This window comes from Musca domestica, unplaced genomic scaffold (genome assembly GCF_030504385.1).
Source record: "Musca domestica strain aabys unplaced genomic scaffold, Musca_domestica.polishedcontigs.V.1.1 27, whole genome shotgun sequence".
NCBI classification, from domain to species: Eukaryota; Metazoa; Arthropoda; class Insecta; order Diptera; family Muscidae; genus Musca; species Musca domestica.
The window spans coordinates 1,192,200-1,209,243 of record NW_026712286.1 but is presented as its reverse complement, the minus strand read 5'-3'; the positions used below and the strand labels follow the sequence as shown (position 1 = coordinate 1,209,243).

The 17,044-nt window shown below is 35.7% G+C and overlaps 1 protein-coding gene across 1 annotated transcript; it reads right to left on the bottom strand.

The window, feature by feature from the left end:
• Window positions 1-948: 948 nt before the first annotated feature.
• On the bottom strand, window positions 949-1,476 carry LOC101889570 (uncharacterized). The gene is made up of 2 exons (XM_005177207.4): window positions 1,336-1,476; window positions 949-1,274 (listed from the first exon to the last, which is right to left on the bottom strand). Exons 1-2 carry the CDS (start codon window positions 1,343-1,345, stop codon window positions 997-999), a joined length of 288 nt encoding a protein of 95 aa, XP_005177264.1. The 5' UTR covers window positions 1,346-1,476; the 3' UTR covers window positions 949-996.
• Between the last annotated feature and the right edge of the window lie 15,568 nt (window positions 1,477-17,044).

Below are 17,044 nucleotides of genomic sequence, written 5' to 3'. Positions count from 1 at the left end.
CGAAACGCCCATTATTTTCTGGCAATGTTCTGCTGCAAGTGTCTGCTGATGTGTTTTTCTTTGGCTGCTGTGCGCACAGTGTGTTGCGATTTGCATAAACCATTAGGGAGCCTTTTGTGACTGCAGCAATAACAGCAGCATTAGCAACACTTTTCGCTAACAACGTTACAACTTTGTTTCATTTCAACCCTCCCCCTGTTTTTTCTACCAAATAGTAAACCAACAATGTCGTTGGTTGGCTGGTATTGTCATGGATATTTCATTGGTGAGGCATTTCTTTGGAGAATTCTTCTGCTAGGCATCATCTTTTAACAGTTAAATGATTTTGTCGTCACTTTGTGCCCCATGGATGTTGCGTTTTATTGGATTTTTTTGTTTTTGTTTATTTGGTTGGTTTGTGGTTGGTGCAACTTGCAACATTTATGGCAAGTCAGTTCTCAGTGGAGGAGAAACAGTGCGGTTTGTGTGTCATAGCAAACATTGGGCGACAAAGAAACAAACCTGCGCCAGAACAAACAACAATACTTCAGGTTGTGCTGGGAGTCATATATCGTCATTTCAGCGATATGCTGAACGCACTTGAACAACATTTGCAACAACTGCAGGAGCAGGAAAAAAAATGCAATTTTAACTCGAGTGGAAGTCAATTGTCAAGAAAACAAAACGAAGCCGGGCGAATCGAAACGTAGCGAAATTGTAACCACAACAACGACAACAACAGTTGCAGTACTTAATTTTGCAGAGATTCTTCTTTTTAGCTAAGCGTTTCAAAAATATTCACGTCGTCTGTTGGCGATAGGATTTTGCGACGCTTCTCAAAGCTCAAGAACATAACGTTTCATACTAGTCCTTGATGTTTGGCCAACACAAAACATAATTTCTAAGACTTCTATGTCCTCACCTAGCCAGGATTTGAATCTCTTCCTTTTTATGAAAAAATGCATCCGATCATGTTATTTTTCTCTCATCAATTTATTAATTAACAACAACTCGGTTTTATTCCTCGGGGCAAGGTGGGGTCCACACCCATGAACTGGCTGGAATACAGGCTTGGGTGGCCGAATCATAAAGGCTGGAACTGGGGCAGCGTCTCAACTCAGCTTCAGCACCGGCAGAAACACACAACCAGTAGGCTGTGGGATCCCAGAAGTTGCGGGAAGGCTGGCCAACATTGGCACTAGTGCACACAGGTTTTCCATTGCCATCAGGATCACATTCATCGCCAACAGCAAATACGCAGGCAAAGGCCAAAGCCAAGATAGCCAAAGTGAAAACTGTGGAAGAGAAGGATAAATGTCGTAGTTTTCTTCACTTTTGCTCCTCCACGCTTCTTACCGAATTTCATTTTGTTCGTGCAAAATAATCCAAATGTTCTAACAAAAACGATTGAACTAATCTGCGAAACTTGGCAAAACTTATTTTTATAGCAAAAGTGACAGTGAATTGGCTATTGATTTTCTTATCAATTGCCCTGATTACTTTTCCACTCAATTGTCCCATAACAGCTCAAGTGGCCTTCAGCTAAAATCAAAACACTGCCACCATTTGCGGTATTTTAATTAGTTAAACCAAGTGAAGTGTTCTCGGCTATTTTTGGTGACACCGAACTTTTTGGGGGAAAGTACACCTACCCTAGGACTTTGTGGGAATTGATGTATAAAATGAAATGATAACTTCCTTCCGATAAATCTAATAAGTACCAAATTCCATGTATCACTCAGTGCAATGGTACAAATAAAATTCAATTGCAAACTTTAGAACTGCAAGGTTCCTGAGGGCAAAAAAAAAAAAACAAAAACACATAAATGAAGGCAGATAACAAAGCTAGCCAGCCGGTTGTTATGGAATGGTCATTTATTTGAAATCGCCCACCTCAGATAAGTAAAAGCCAATTATTTTGCAAAAATGACATTGGAATTGTTAGCCGGAGCTGATGTCCCCGTTCTAAATTGAGTCGTTTTAATGGACTTTTGGACCTTATGGAATGCGAGTGTGTGTGTGTGTGTGTGTGAGTGCCGCACTTTATTGAAGCCCGCCTAGCCATCTGCTGGCTGTTTGTTGGCCATGTTATTTGATGTTACAGTGAAGTCTATCTTTAAATTGAAATCTATTTCAGTGATGAACTCACTCACATTTGAATTGCAAAAATTATTATTTGCCCATGCAACAATAACAATAACGACATCAACCTACCTACCTGGCTACCGGCCTGCCTATCTTGTCATGGACTTGGGTTAGGGGAGCTTTGGACTGTTACGTTTTTTTCCGTTTGTTTTCTTTTCGTCTTGTCTTTTGGGTTAGGAATATTCGGTTAATAATGAAAAAGTCGTCGTTGTTGTTCATATCATGTCACCAAAATCTTTAACAAATTTTTATGCAAACATACTTTGTACACTCTTTTTTTATTTTATTTTTATGTTAATCCCTTCTTCATCAAACAGGCGATGGGTCGATGGGACGGGCAACAGCAGCAGTGACAGTTACAACAAAATAGCAACAGTAAAATGAAGACACGTCTCTGATTCAATTGCCAAGATAATTGCCATGCCATGGATATTGAAATGAGTTTCGGCAAATAAACATTCAGCCATTAGACGACTGTCGAACGGGGCGAAAGGTGGTGGCGGTGGCATGGAAAGGGAGTCGTAGATATTATCTAATTCAAATTTCGAGTCATCAAATTTAAGCAAAACTTTTGGCAATTTTCTTCGTAAACTTCTGCAGTGGTACGCATTGTGGGCACGTGATTTCTGAAGGATATCAGCGCCCTATTCCAGAGAAGACAATTCGCCGTTTAATTTGGTAGAGAGTTGGGAGAATCATATTGGGAAAGGAGGAAAATAAAAAAATAGATATTTGCAGAAAAGTATTTCGGTATTTAAGGGTGGTGACACTGAAAATAGATTTTTGTTATTCCCAGGAGCATACTTTTTGAGTGGGCGAGGTTATAATGGAAAGGATAATCTACAACATTAAAGCGGGGAAATTAACATACGAGCTTTTCAGGCTCTTTGTAACTGTGGTCAATGTATGGATGGTAAATATCGCTGCGATAACTACTAAGTGGCATTGTGTGTCTGCATTGTACTGCTCCAGGTCTGTGCTTTTTAGAAATAGAAAATGACTTCCAAAAAAAATTCTTACCAAGATTTTAAGCAAAGTTAGGTCGAGTGTTGTGGAATAGCTCTTTATATTTGGAATTTTTCTGGGTTCTTTCATATGTTGCCATCGGATTTTTTTTGGAATTAAGTCTATCATCAATCCTAATATTTATGCCGCCTATAAGGTCCTCGTTTTGATACAGCCGCAGATAATGTTCAGTAATTTGAAAGTTTTAATCTTATTTTATGGTCTGTTTAACTCTTACGGAGCAGCTAAAAGAGCATAGCCCCAAATACAGGTACCTCTCGATATTTGTCATTTGGAAGGTTATAACTGCATTCTCCCACTGGAATGCTTAGCTTACAATGTAACTCACTTGAATATTGAATCCTGCTGTTATTTTTTGAAAAGGGCTTCTATTCCGCATGGTGGAGGAATTGAAAATTTCGACCCTAACACATTTGATTGTAATTTAGAGGAATCCACCTCAGCAGTTGCCCTCATTTCACTCTTTCTCTCTCTCTATCTTTCAGATGTATCGTAGGACTTCAAGTTTCTTGTAATATTCTCCACCATCCCATCAATAACCATGGCTTGCATGTTTCCCAACTAACAACTTGAGGTGGGCAACCATCGCCATTTGGCGTCATTACATTCAGGTCACAGCGTTATGAATTACTTCATCAGCTATTTATGAATTGGCTGTGAATTTTGGGTCCAGCCCGATTTCGTTTTTCTCTTTGATTTTGAATGAAAGCATAAAAAATTACTTTGGTGGTTACGATGACATGTGAACATGCTTAGTTTTGAAATCTCATCATGTAAATATTTATACAACTTCTTGGATTCAATGTGTCAGAGGCAAGACAATGTAGCTGTCGTCGTCATCGCCGTCATCATGATGCGGTGTTGTTGCCTATTGGAGACAATGGCAGCCAACAAAACAACTGGGTCCCAACAATGACCAGGGCGAGAGAACAAAATATGAATAATCATCAAACTATGTGTGATCTCCACTCGTTGCGGCTATTCATCATTTGCTAAGCTTTAAAAATGAGATCTTCCATAGAACTCCCACGTAGCAATCAATGGCTGGATGGATGTATGCATGTCAGGTGATAAATGGTCAGAGACCATCGAAGGCAAACAATTCCGATGCCATACAAACACAACGCATCCCACCTTCTCCTCCTGGGCTGGCTTCTAACGACACACTTTGATACTTTCTATGCGCACAGTGCATCATTTGTGGGGCCTTACAACAAATGTTTGTTTCTTTCGAATTCGAATGTCTTCTAATTCCACCCAACAAATGGCCGGAACTGTGCAAAGTCATTTCTGTGTTCATTCAAGAGAATATCTGCTGTTGCGGCTGTTTGGCTTGTCATAAATTGTTTGCATTTTGGGAGTCTCTGAATTTACCTTTTTTTTTTTTTTTTATTTTACCCGGTGCACAGCAAGCTGTTAAGCACAGCCATAATAAGTCATTAGAAATCTGTGTCCTCATATTTGTCGTCGTCGTCGTCTTTTTTTACTGTCTGCTTTTCCTAGAAAAAGAATGAAGAAGAAGAAGAAGAAAATTTGGGCAGACTTCCAAAATAGCAATGAATTGCATATTGTTGACTGAAGGCAGCAAAAAAAAAATGAACAAGAAACATTTATTTGCAATTATCGAGAACGAATGGGTGTACACGGGTGCACACGCTGCTACAAAATCCTCTGTGAAAAGGCAATGTATACCAATGAAGTACAAATAAATGTTATTATCTTACTGTATAATGAACTTAAGTCGTATTTTTCCGAATCGGTTAATTTTCATTTTTTAACGAATTTCTCAAGAATACCCATTTAAACGAGTTTGAGTAGATCCGAATAGAAATAGCGAAAATATTAACTTTCTTTAATAATAAAGTCTTTTTATATTGCTATAAAGCAAGAAAAATACTAATTAGAGGTTTTCTGGGTTAAAGGGATGACATTCAATGAAGGGATTGTAAAACAAATAATTCAGGACAATTTCAAAAATTATAATTTCAATATCTCCAAAATTACAGGTGAAGTAAGAGTAAGCTTCACCTGTAATTTTTAAATCCACTAAATTTTAAAATTATCAAATATTTTTACCCCTTCGGAGGTATGGCAACTCTTTGTGAGTAACGAAATATTTCAGAATGAATTTTAACATTTACAAGCTGTAAAATTCATGAATGAATGAGCATCACGCGACATCTTGGCAGTTGCATCTTTCTGGGTGCGCTCTATCTAAGGCTACTACTGCTACTGTCTGTCAGCGGAATTCTGATAAACACACAACGGGGCCAAAACAGAAATATGCCAATGTTGCCGCTAAGAGTTCTGTGCAAGAATGTGCCGCGGTTGTTGTCCTCGTTGTCTTCGTCGACGAATCTTTAATGTACAAAAAATATGTATTTTGTAAAATTTGTGATGTTGTTATGAAAATTAACGCATCCATAAAAATGATGATGCTTTTGAAAATTGTTGCACAAAAAAAAGGAGAAGGAAAATGTTAATCAGACATTGTCGGCAAATGTAAAACGTAATGTGCCTCTAATTTTGCCTGTCTTCTCGCCGGCTAATGATGAGCAGCGTAATGTAATGTAAATTTAAAATTTTCTAAATTAGCATTCATTGCTTTATGATAGATATTATAATTACAGCTGGCATTATCAAATTAGCCAAGAATGTTGCAGCCAAAACGAAGATAAAGCTAAACTCCCAACATGTTTCTAGTTTTGAAGAGAAGCAAAGGACTTCTGAGTAGGATACCATTTGGCTTATTTGTAGTGGGAAGAAAGAGTAAAGGAGACATTCGAAACCTATCATAAATTTCTGATCTATAAAAGATCCAATTTGGCTTCCTTATCAATATAAGTTTCCATAGGTCTGAAAAAAGTTTGAGCCCTATCACTGGTGTACATGAGTATCCATTGGTGTCGCAGTCCAAAAAAAATATATAATTAAGAGAAAACAAAAATTATATTTGTCTTTATATTTAACGACTCATTTCAATTGTTTATTAAAATGAATGTTGTCCAAGAATATTTTTAAACGTATTGATATAAAAAATGTATAAATAACGTTATAACACTTCCTTCTTTTTTAGGGGAAGTTAGACTTGGTTGAGAGGTCTTCTAGCCTTGGAACCTCTTCTGAAGGTTTCAGGTTATCAAGATACCTATGATTTTTGTATTGTCCTCTATATGGAGAAGCCTTTTTGAAAATCTTTTGATGTATACCAAAAAAATATTTCCATGGAAAAACTGAAAAAGATTCAAAGGCTCTCTGTGCATAGGAAGTGGCTGGAGAGTTTCAAGCTCTCTAGCTCCGTATATTACATTTGATGAGATATCTCTTATCTATTGCAATTTCCGCCATTTTTTTTTTTTTTGCTCGACATTTAGATATATCCTAGACAATGGAATGTGAGTCAGATACTTCTGAAAAGAAAGCCTCTACACGTGAATAACACACCATAATCCGATACCATACGCTTCTGTAATTCGCTAACAAACGTCGAAAAAAAAGTACACTGCAACCAACCGCATTCATTTATTAATCTCCTGAAAAATCACTTGAATTATGGTTGTCATATTTGTCGATGCCAGCCATGGTGGCCTATTAAAATGCAGAATTTTAACGAGATTGTCACAAGTGGATTTCATACGATTTGTTATAATAAACAACAATTCTCTCCAACATTTTTTTTTACTTAACACTTTTTCATTACTTTTGTTATTGTTGTTGGTGTTGTTGATAGCAAACTCATGTTTATGGCGGCTTGAGGCCTTTTGCATCTTCCCTGCTTTGTGGCTGGTGGGTTGGTTGGTTGTTTGGCTGGTTGGTTGATTGGATGGAATGGTATGGTATGGGGCGAGATGTTACCGACTTAATACGAGCAGAATAAGAAGAAGAATAATAAAAAACGAAATCAAATAAACAACAATTCCAAGAACAAACAGATAGATCTCTCGCTGTTACTCTTTGGGCCATGATTGTCGCTTTGTTGTTAATCTATTTCTCTTTATTTTTTACGATGTTCTTTTTCATTGCTTCTAATAATAAAAAAAAAACTTTTACCTTTTTTTGTTGTCTTCTTAACTTGGATTTGCTTTTTTTTCTCTGATCCAGAGTAAGGCAAAGGCAGTTATTATGCTTGTTTGTGCGTATGTATGTATTTACATATGAGTTCAAATGAACACACAATCCAATAACATCGTCATGAGGAAAGTGCCCCAACAGCACACAACTTGCACGGTTATGTAAAACGTGTGTTCGGTGTCGGCAATGCTCTACACATGTTGGATGTGTGCAGGGCCTTAGGCCCTTTTGTTTAGACCATCATCGTAAATGATGATACATGAACCTGGAGGTCGGCGTTTTCCAGTTCCGCCGCAATGCCCCTCTGCCTACGTGCGTGTGTAGAGGGAAATAATACGAGTATGTACATGCGTTACATGTGTATGCAAGTACGAATGTCATGTTGCTGTAACTCGCTAATACTACGTGTGTTTATACACACTTTGTTAGATCTGTTGTTAGAGATATCGGTACGGGGAGTTTGATGCCGCGGTGGGGTAGAGGGTTTACATGCCCAACACTGTCGTTCTGCCTGTTTGTCTGTCCGTTCGTCGTAACATGGTTCTGCCTCCTCCGCGTATGCGTAATGTAATTGGTATGTTTGCATAGAATTGTTGTTATAAGCCAAAACAACAACAACAAAAACAAATAAAACACTCTAGAAATGAAGAGAAAATGCCAAGGAACTGAAATTTTATCGTTTGGCCTTTTTTTGTTGACGTTTTTGTTGTTCTTCTTAGATGGACTGAATATAGGCCAACAACGAAATGTTATTCCCCGTTAACAATGTATATTTGCTAGTTGGAGTATATAATTTTTTCAATTTGGAGCTAATATTTAAATAATGAGTGGTTATCTCTTATTTTCTTGCAAGAGGGTAGAATTGTAGTCTTGTATACCATATTTTTAAGATATTTCGATTCATAATGTTAAAGGAGAGAGATTCACTGTTACACACCCAGCCTAATGTCCACAGAGGACTGTAGCTCATTTGATACATCCAACGACCTTTTAGACCTCTGGAAGAAATCAGTTTCAGAAGATTTGGAGTTGATCTGGAGCTGACTGTCTGGGAATTTGAAAATGTCGAAAAATACTGGAATCTATACGATTAATATATATGTTTTCTGTTATTAAATTTTTCAAATAACAACATAGAAAAAATGTGTTAAGAAAAGCGTTTAAAATTATCAAAATTATATATGGGTGCATTCGCATCGCAGATCTATATAAATAATTAACAGTCAAAGGAGGCTATATGTGTTGTGAACTCCAAGTGCCAAATTTTAAATAATTCTATAAACATTTTGTTAAAATAATGATTTCCATAGATTCATTCGGGAGCTACCTTCAATTGGAGACTATTCGAGAACGTGGACTTAAATGGGAAATTTTCTCATACAGGAACCAATCACTAAGAAACTGTAAATACCAAATTTGAAACAATTCCGTTATAAAATGGACGCAAATCATTCAAATACCGTATATCCGGAGGTAAAATTATATTGTGCTGTGCTATTGTTTTTGTGTTGACTACACCAAATTGTGGGCCTATATGGCCCATTTCAGTACAAAAATTTCATCAACATACTTCACAAAGTGGATATATACCCTGCGTACTCTGGTGGGGTATATTAAAAAGACGCAATACTTTCAAGTAACTTGAATAAGGGACCTATCGATCCACACCTTCAGGAACCTCTCCCATAGAAGGTTAACATTTGTAATAATATTTTAACCTTCATAAAATACGAAAATATTCCCCAGTTCTCTTGAATGTTCCCATATTTCAATGTATGTGCTAACATCAGATCAAGTGTAAGGGTGGGATATGCAGGCCCAAGAGCATACATAAATGGTCATAAATGCTGAGGGATCTGTCAAAACTGCAACTAAAATTTGCTAATTTGTATTATGATGCTAACAGATTTTCAATGTCTTACCTTAAAATTATATATGAGGTCTTCTATACAAGAAATGCCTACAAAAAGATACACAGTTAAAATGTATGTTTAACTTTGCGTGCTTCCTACCTTTGCAGTCAAGCTTTGTCAAGAAATTCAATGAAAGATCTAAAAATTTGAAAAAAAAAATGGTCAACGATTGTACAACACCATATAATGGTACCTCCCGACTCCATTTATTTTGAAGTTTTCATTACTTTTTCTGATAAAATTGGATTTTCTTGGGTATTTTGATTCTCGATAGGTATTTTCACATCAAATTCGGTTCACATTTTGTTATGGTCCCGAGGCAATGGTACCGTCCGGTTTAAGTTAGTTTCTGGGCTTTACTGTAGTTTGACAATTATTTTTAAATGCGTCACTATCAAATCAATAGATTTTTTTGCACTTTCAACATTGTAGCAAAATTTAAAATAGCCTCTTTAAAATCTCCAGATAAGATAAGCAGATAACTCCGACTATTGTCAGTTAATCGTTAGGTGGTGACAACAAGGCAAACAAACATATCGAATTGATTGTCAAGGGGAGTACATTGTGTAATGAATTTATTTCTATATCTCCCCCTTTCGCAATTGGGTGTTCTTCGTTCCTTAATAAAGACATACTTAGTCGGTATGGCTTAACACACGCACATGCATATGGGGAGCACTCACTTGTCTAGATAATGAGAGAGGAGCATTGTCGAAATGTTACACTTCCAAGTCGTGTCGTTCGGTGTTTTCTTAATGATTAATTGAAATCGAATCAGAATGTTGTTGTAACAAATTGAGTTTTATTCGAAACACTGATGACGAAGAAGATTCTATAAAACAACCAAACAATCTGGGTAAACACAACAATCTTGTGCTTTTGCTATGCTATTGGGGAGGGAAAACGTTCAACATGGTATTGTGCAATCAATACTGGTATCGAAAAAATCGAGAAAAAACAAAAAGAATCGAAGGAAACAATTATCACAAGAAAACCACATAAACAAAACCGAAAAACAAAAGCAACGGAACAAAATTTTTATAGAACATTGGAGGCATAAATCCATACCCAACAAACGACATATGAGATGAGTGTGTACGAATGTGTGTTTACTTACAATATAGAACTATATTAGGGTGGCACGCTGCAAATTCGAACTATTTAAGATAAACATAGATATTGTAAGTCATTCAACTAAAGACTAAATGGAAAATGATAACCTGTTTTATCAGTGACTTTATGGCAGATTTATACCTCATCAGCCTTAGATCATTTTAAATGTGTATATATTTGAACCATATGCAATACAAAAATATGTCTTCTACAAATTTCAAAAATTTTACAATTTACAAATTTAGATGGAAACTAGATTTATCGATGGGATAAAATGGTACATGTACTATCAAACAAATATTGATTTGACCTGATTAAATTCGATTAAAATATTACAATGCTCGATGTGTAAAGGATATTACATTAGCCTAATAAAAGAATTAGAATTTTGCAAATAGTGACCAAAAATTGTGCACCTGATGTGCCAATGATCTAATATTTATGGAAATATTGAGATTGAGAAGTTTGAGGTGCTGCTTATTCAAAACGTTTTTCCTTTGTAGGTGCGCCAGAATATGTGGTCCTAATTACTCATATGACGTATGTCTGTATACAATAAATATTAAAGTTCACATTTGAGATAAAATGGAGTTGTCGGAGGTACCAAAAGATAAATACCGAATTCCCTTTATATGAAATATATGATGTGTATCAAACTTTAAGCGTTTGGGAGAGACTCCCTCGAAAGCTGTGGGCTTTTTTGACTCATCTTTAAGCCCGAACTAGTTTCGATAGTAATTTAACGATATAAATAGTTTGGATAAAATCGTACACTACCTTTGAGGGTATTCGTGCCTTAGAATGAAGCAGGCAGACAGGCGTACAGACGATGTGATGTGATTAGATCGTTTTTAAATCTTTTGAAGTGAATTCATAAAGACGTGGTGTTAATTTTTCCTTAAAAGTTTCAACTCTTATATACTTTCTGAAACCATAAACGGAGGGTAGAAAAATCCTTTTTACCAAGACATCCTAATGTCCCTGAATGTATATTACTTATTTTCAAACAAACAGGTTGTTTTTATTTTTGCCGTTGCTGCTGACGCTTGTTGCTGATGTTTTTTTTTTTTTTTGCTGCTGCTACGTACGTATGTGGTGTTTCTCTCCCCTCTCTCTGGCTTGTTTTTTGTTTCGGATGAAAGAAGGGAAATGTTATTTACAGGTACATCTGTATATGTCGATCTGTATGTTGAACTTTCTGTGTCATGTTCTTGTTTTTGTTTGGTTGTTTTGGATTGTTGTAGTTGTTGGTGTTATTATGCCCAAGTATGACGTTTGACACATGCCGCTTTTTGTGGTGAAGTGTTAAAAATTTTGTTAAGTACCGAACGAACCCAACTAAAACCTTGAACACTTTTTACATATCACTGTTGTTGTGTAGTGTTCTGCTATTGTTGCAGCACCGAACCGAACCGAAAGCCTTACCTTAACGCAGTGTTGCAGCTACAAGTAAATGACAACCAGCAAACGACCAATCTCTGACCCAAAACATGTCAGAGAATGCATTGCTTGGGGTTGGCTACCAGGCGAGGTCAGCCTCAGCAGCTCGACAGGGTAATTGGAGAGGGGGGAAGGAAGTGCGAGCAAGTGACAACCACACTAAACCCAGAGTACACCTAAAATTGAAAGTAAGCTGAGATTATTTGTTGCAATCTTTGTGGCTACTGAAATTTCAGAGCACCATATGTGTATGAGGAGGGAATTTGCCAACGAAAGGACAAAACAATAACGCCATCATCAACATCAGCACCACCACTACTATGCCGTACTGGCCAAATTGAACCTTTAAATATTTATTATTGTCTCGAAAAGAAAAAATTGAACCAGGAAAAAAACAAAGCAAAATGTCCTGTGGTTTTTTCGGTTAGTCGGGTATTGAGCATAAATTACGTTTTAAGGCAAATCTTAAACCATCAAAGGGTTTTGCCTGAAAAAATATAATTCGTACAGTGTATAGGAAAAAAGGCTAAACAAACAACATGCAATTTTAGGTTTGCCCATAGTGGTTTGTTTTTTTAAGTGCTTTTGAAGGACGAAAATTTTTGGAGTAATTTTAGAGAATTTTTAAAAAAGGCTTTCAGATTCAAATTAATAATTTTAAATGCTCTCAAAATCCTATTATGGTGTCATTTTTCAGTGATAGTTTAATTTTCATTTATCTAACCTATTTTACCATATATCGACTATTTAAAACCATACCTCGTTTATCTTGCAATTTTGAGGGACTATAAGATCTGTTATGCTGGATTTTACAGAGTAGAGTTCTTGGGCCCCCGAAATGGTTACTTTTCCAACATGTATGTACATTTTATATGGAAAAATGCTATAGAAAATAATATTTATTCTTCAAAATTATTTCAAAGTAAAGCTTGGTTTTGTACCGGTGGGATTTGTTCCCAAAACGACTACCTGTTGTTGCCCTGCTGTAGGAAGACGGGTTTAGGGCATAGAAGGTTTCGACGTCAACATCTAGTTTGCTGCACACACAGGTTCACGGTTCAGATCCAAATGCAGGGATTAGTAGAATTTTTAATTTTTGAGTTTTGTCTCATATGTTCATGCTTTTATTAATTTATTTCTCTTACAAGAGGGGCTGGATGATCTGAACATTTCAATGGAAAAGTTGCTAGTAAAGTGGCTCATCAGGCATTTTTAGTTTGGATAGCATTTTCCAGTTGGGCGCCACCATAAAAGTTCTAATGGTCGGAAATGATTTCGAAAATTTCCTGTAAAAATTCCTGCAGTTTTTTTTTAACTTTTTTTAAGGATTTTTGTGTGGAATTTAAAAAAAATTTTAAAAGTACAGAAGACAAATAAATTTTTAAAGTAGTATCTATGGCCAAGATTGTTAAGACCTGTGGCGAACATATTTTCTTATATTAACTACTGAGGAATTTGAAAAATCGTATTATTTTTTAAGAATTCCTTATGAGCAACATTCTGGATTCTTAAGAACATTTTCAATCTTCATTCAGATGACCCTTGCTACCATTCTCATTAGGAACATAAATAACAAGTGTCATGGGAATCGTGTCAAAGCTGACATTTTGTCGTTGTTTACATATTTATTTACAGGTTTCCTTTTTTGTTCTGCTTTTCCAACAAAGATTTCCCAAAAACTTTGTTTATTTGCTCTTGGCATGGACATGGACAATAGTTGTAATTAAATATGTTTATCCTCACCTTATTTCAGTACAATTATATTCCAGTCCATATCTCTGGGTGTGTTTCCTGTCAATTAGAACTGTTGTTTGGTTTTCGCCCAAATTCACACTTAAATCAAGGAAGAAAACTGAACGTTGACATTCATTTCACACTTACCAATCTGAAGTCATTCTAATAATACGCTGTTAACTACTGGATAAATATCAGAGATTGTTTACTGCCACCTTTGTGAGATTTTCAAATAATGGCAGCTGGGAAAAACTCATAGAACAATCAATATGTCAAACCTGGTCTTTCTGGCGTGGAAACAAGTTAATCAAACATCCAGAAAATCGTCGTACGTCTAGAGTTCTATATGATTCATGAGAAAAATAAATATTGAAATTAAAAAAAAATAGAGTATTTAAATATTCAGAATATCAGATGCGGAAAAAACGTCTACTTAAAAGAATATTTCTAAAATGTTGCAAATTTCGATTCAAAAATTATATTTATAAATTTCATTATTATTATTTGAATAATTTAAACATTAAATTGACACAATATTTTGATCACCCAGCGTTATTCCTTATAATGAAGCATTTCCAATTGATTTCGATGTTTACTCAATAGCCTTACATTTTTCACTGTATTTGTAAATACTTACATGCTTTTATTGCCATTAATAGCGAAAAGCTTTACCAAAACTTGAATAGACGCGTAATTTTCAAAAATTGTTGTGACTCTCATATCAATTATTTTGCAATTTTGTAAACATCTATTTTCAGTCACGGCCAGACAAATTAAACATTAATTTTAATTATGGAAATACAAATTAGCAGCAAACACAAAGACATGCCAATAAATCCTGAGAATAAGTCATGGAATAGGTAACAGCAACAACGTGTCTCTAAGTTTGCACATATTCTGCAAAGCTTGCTCCTGGTTACCCCCATTAATGTTCCGGGCTGTGACAGACATTTTGGCATTAATTTTAATTAATTTCACAGACTCCTGCCCTTGTATGGGGTCCTTAAATAAACACATTCACTTAGACACACATCACAACCACAACTACATCTACATCTACAAGGCAGCTGTGGCAGAAAATACAAAGTGTCAAATAGGAATTTGTTAGAATATCACCTTCACCCATGCCTTCAAGGAGCAGAAGGGAGTCCTGCCACGGTATGGGTATGGAAGAAGAAAAATCATTCAAAAAACCTTTGACACTAAAAAGCAATAAACTTTGAACTCAGACATGCATGTGTATTCAATGAACTCATTCCTGGCAAACGAACGCACACACACAGACACACAAACGCATGTATTAAAATAAAACAATTTTTTTTTCACTTTTCTGTCTTAGGATTGCGACAGGAGAACTCCCGCCATGTGTGCCAGTGTGCCTGCCCTGTACGTAGAGCTAATTTTTAGAGGATTTACTTTTCACTTACTATTATCCTTAAGGATTTGCCCGTCTAAGAGTTTTCGTTCGTTTGTTTTTTATTCATTGGCATAGGTTTTTGGCAAAGAGCATATGCTTCAGGTCTAAGGCAAGGATAAAAAACATTGCCCCGGCAAGATTTTCTTATATTATTTAAATCGTTTTTTTGTTGCGGTTGTTATTCCCTGCAACGTCTGATGTTGTTTTGTGCGACGTCATGTTTCGTTGTGGAGGTAAAATCTTCCACTTTACTCACACACACACATACATGCTGAATTCTTAAAGTCTGGTGCGGTTTGAGGTGGTTTATTCTTCCATTTCTTATAAAAAACCAAAATGTATTTTTTTGTTGTTTTAGAAGAGTATGTGTGTGTGAGTGTATGCGTGTGCTTGTGTTCGTCTGAGAGAATATTTGTAACTGTTTTCTGTTACATTAGGTTAGATTTGTTGCATCGAATTAATTTTGTTTTTCTTTTGTTGTTCTTAAGCATCGACATCCTGTTGATTCAAACGTTCCGCTGGATTCGATTTCGGAAACGTATAACATTTGTTCTTTTCGAAGGCTACAACAACAACGACAACGAAGACAAAAAACCAAACAATCACTGAACAGAATCCAACTGTCAGACCAAAAAAGATTTTGCCGGGGAATACAAACAATAAAAATATTTCAAGACCTTTGTATGAGTCATTCGAATTCAAGATACCCAGAAAAAAGCACTACCAAATAATGGATCCCAAACAAATTTTGGGCATTCGATTCTATTTACAATTCAGTCTACTTATTCATTTCTAGTATAAGGACATGTCTCTCGAAATAAGCTGATTTTCTGTGGCCATTAAAAGGCAAAATATAAATCTATAAGACATTCAAGTCTATGTTTAGAACAATTGAGGCGAATTTGAGTTCAATTTCCCCACACTCTTCCGGTGTGTGAATTTGATCTGCAGTCAAGCTATCTTACTACTGCGCTAAACTTACATTACCTTGTAATGAGTTTTTCACTCCAAAATTTTTACTGCACGTCTTCTAGCCACTTGCAAAATAATCGTTTCACAGAAATTATTGTCAGATATTTGCAATTATTTTGGGAAATATTTTTTGAGACTAGATTTTGCACCATTCTGAAGCGTTTTTGTATAACCAACATTCTTTCCATGTCAATACAATGTGAAATGACTCATATGCCATCCAATGTATCGCCAGGATTTATTTCGACAAGTTGTTTGTTACATTTGCTCCTTTATTGGTGTTGGGTTTGTTCCGAGCGTTTTTTTCTCAGTTTTTAACAAAAAACATTGTGTTTTTCATGTTCATCTGTGTGTGTGTGTGTCCAACTTGATGTGAGAGGGAATGTGTTATGGATTATTTACCTTATCCTGTGTGAATAAAAAAATATAAAAAATTGAATGAATATTGTTTGCGTTCTTTTTTTTCATCTTCTTTCAATTCATGCTGCGCTTGAGTGTTGTTGCCTGACATTGTTATTCATTCAAACATTTGTTGTCTTCTTTTCGGATTTTTAAGGATACTTAAGGTTCATGGCAGAACAAAAAAAAAATCGTTTTTGCTAGCCATTATTTTTCTTTGGTTTGTTGACGCATCCAAAGATTGTTACAAATTCAATTTATTCGAGTCGATATCCTGGGTGAGAGTGATGATTCTAACATCTTTTCAATTTCCTGGGGTGACCATCAGCATGTTTATCGGATAAGTTTTAACACCTTTTGATGGACACCCGGCGGAAAAATTTTTATTAAATAACTTTGAGTTGTTATTGTCGGGATATGTATTTCTGAAGTTATTTTAAATATTTCGGAAAATAAAGGTACATTAAAGTAAAAAGAGTAGTAAACCAATAATTTGAAAGACAAAGTTTGAAAGCCAACTTCCGAGGGTGAGACAAGACATGCAAACAAACATAAATTTGAGGTAATTTCGGTCTTAATTTCACAATTTCTGCACAGTATGGTCCACGTTTTAGTACTCTTCGCACAATTTGCTGTGTTTTAAAATCGAATTTCGAAAACAATTTTCAATTCTTCTGAAAAACAAACATATAGAATTTTAGAAATAGTACGAATATGTACTGAAATTTTGCTCATAATATTAACTTTTCCACAAAACTTTCAGGAAAACAATATCGAATATCAAAAAGTGGAAAATTTGGCGAGAACAAACAGGGCTTTCAAAAACCAAAATCGA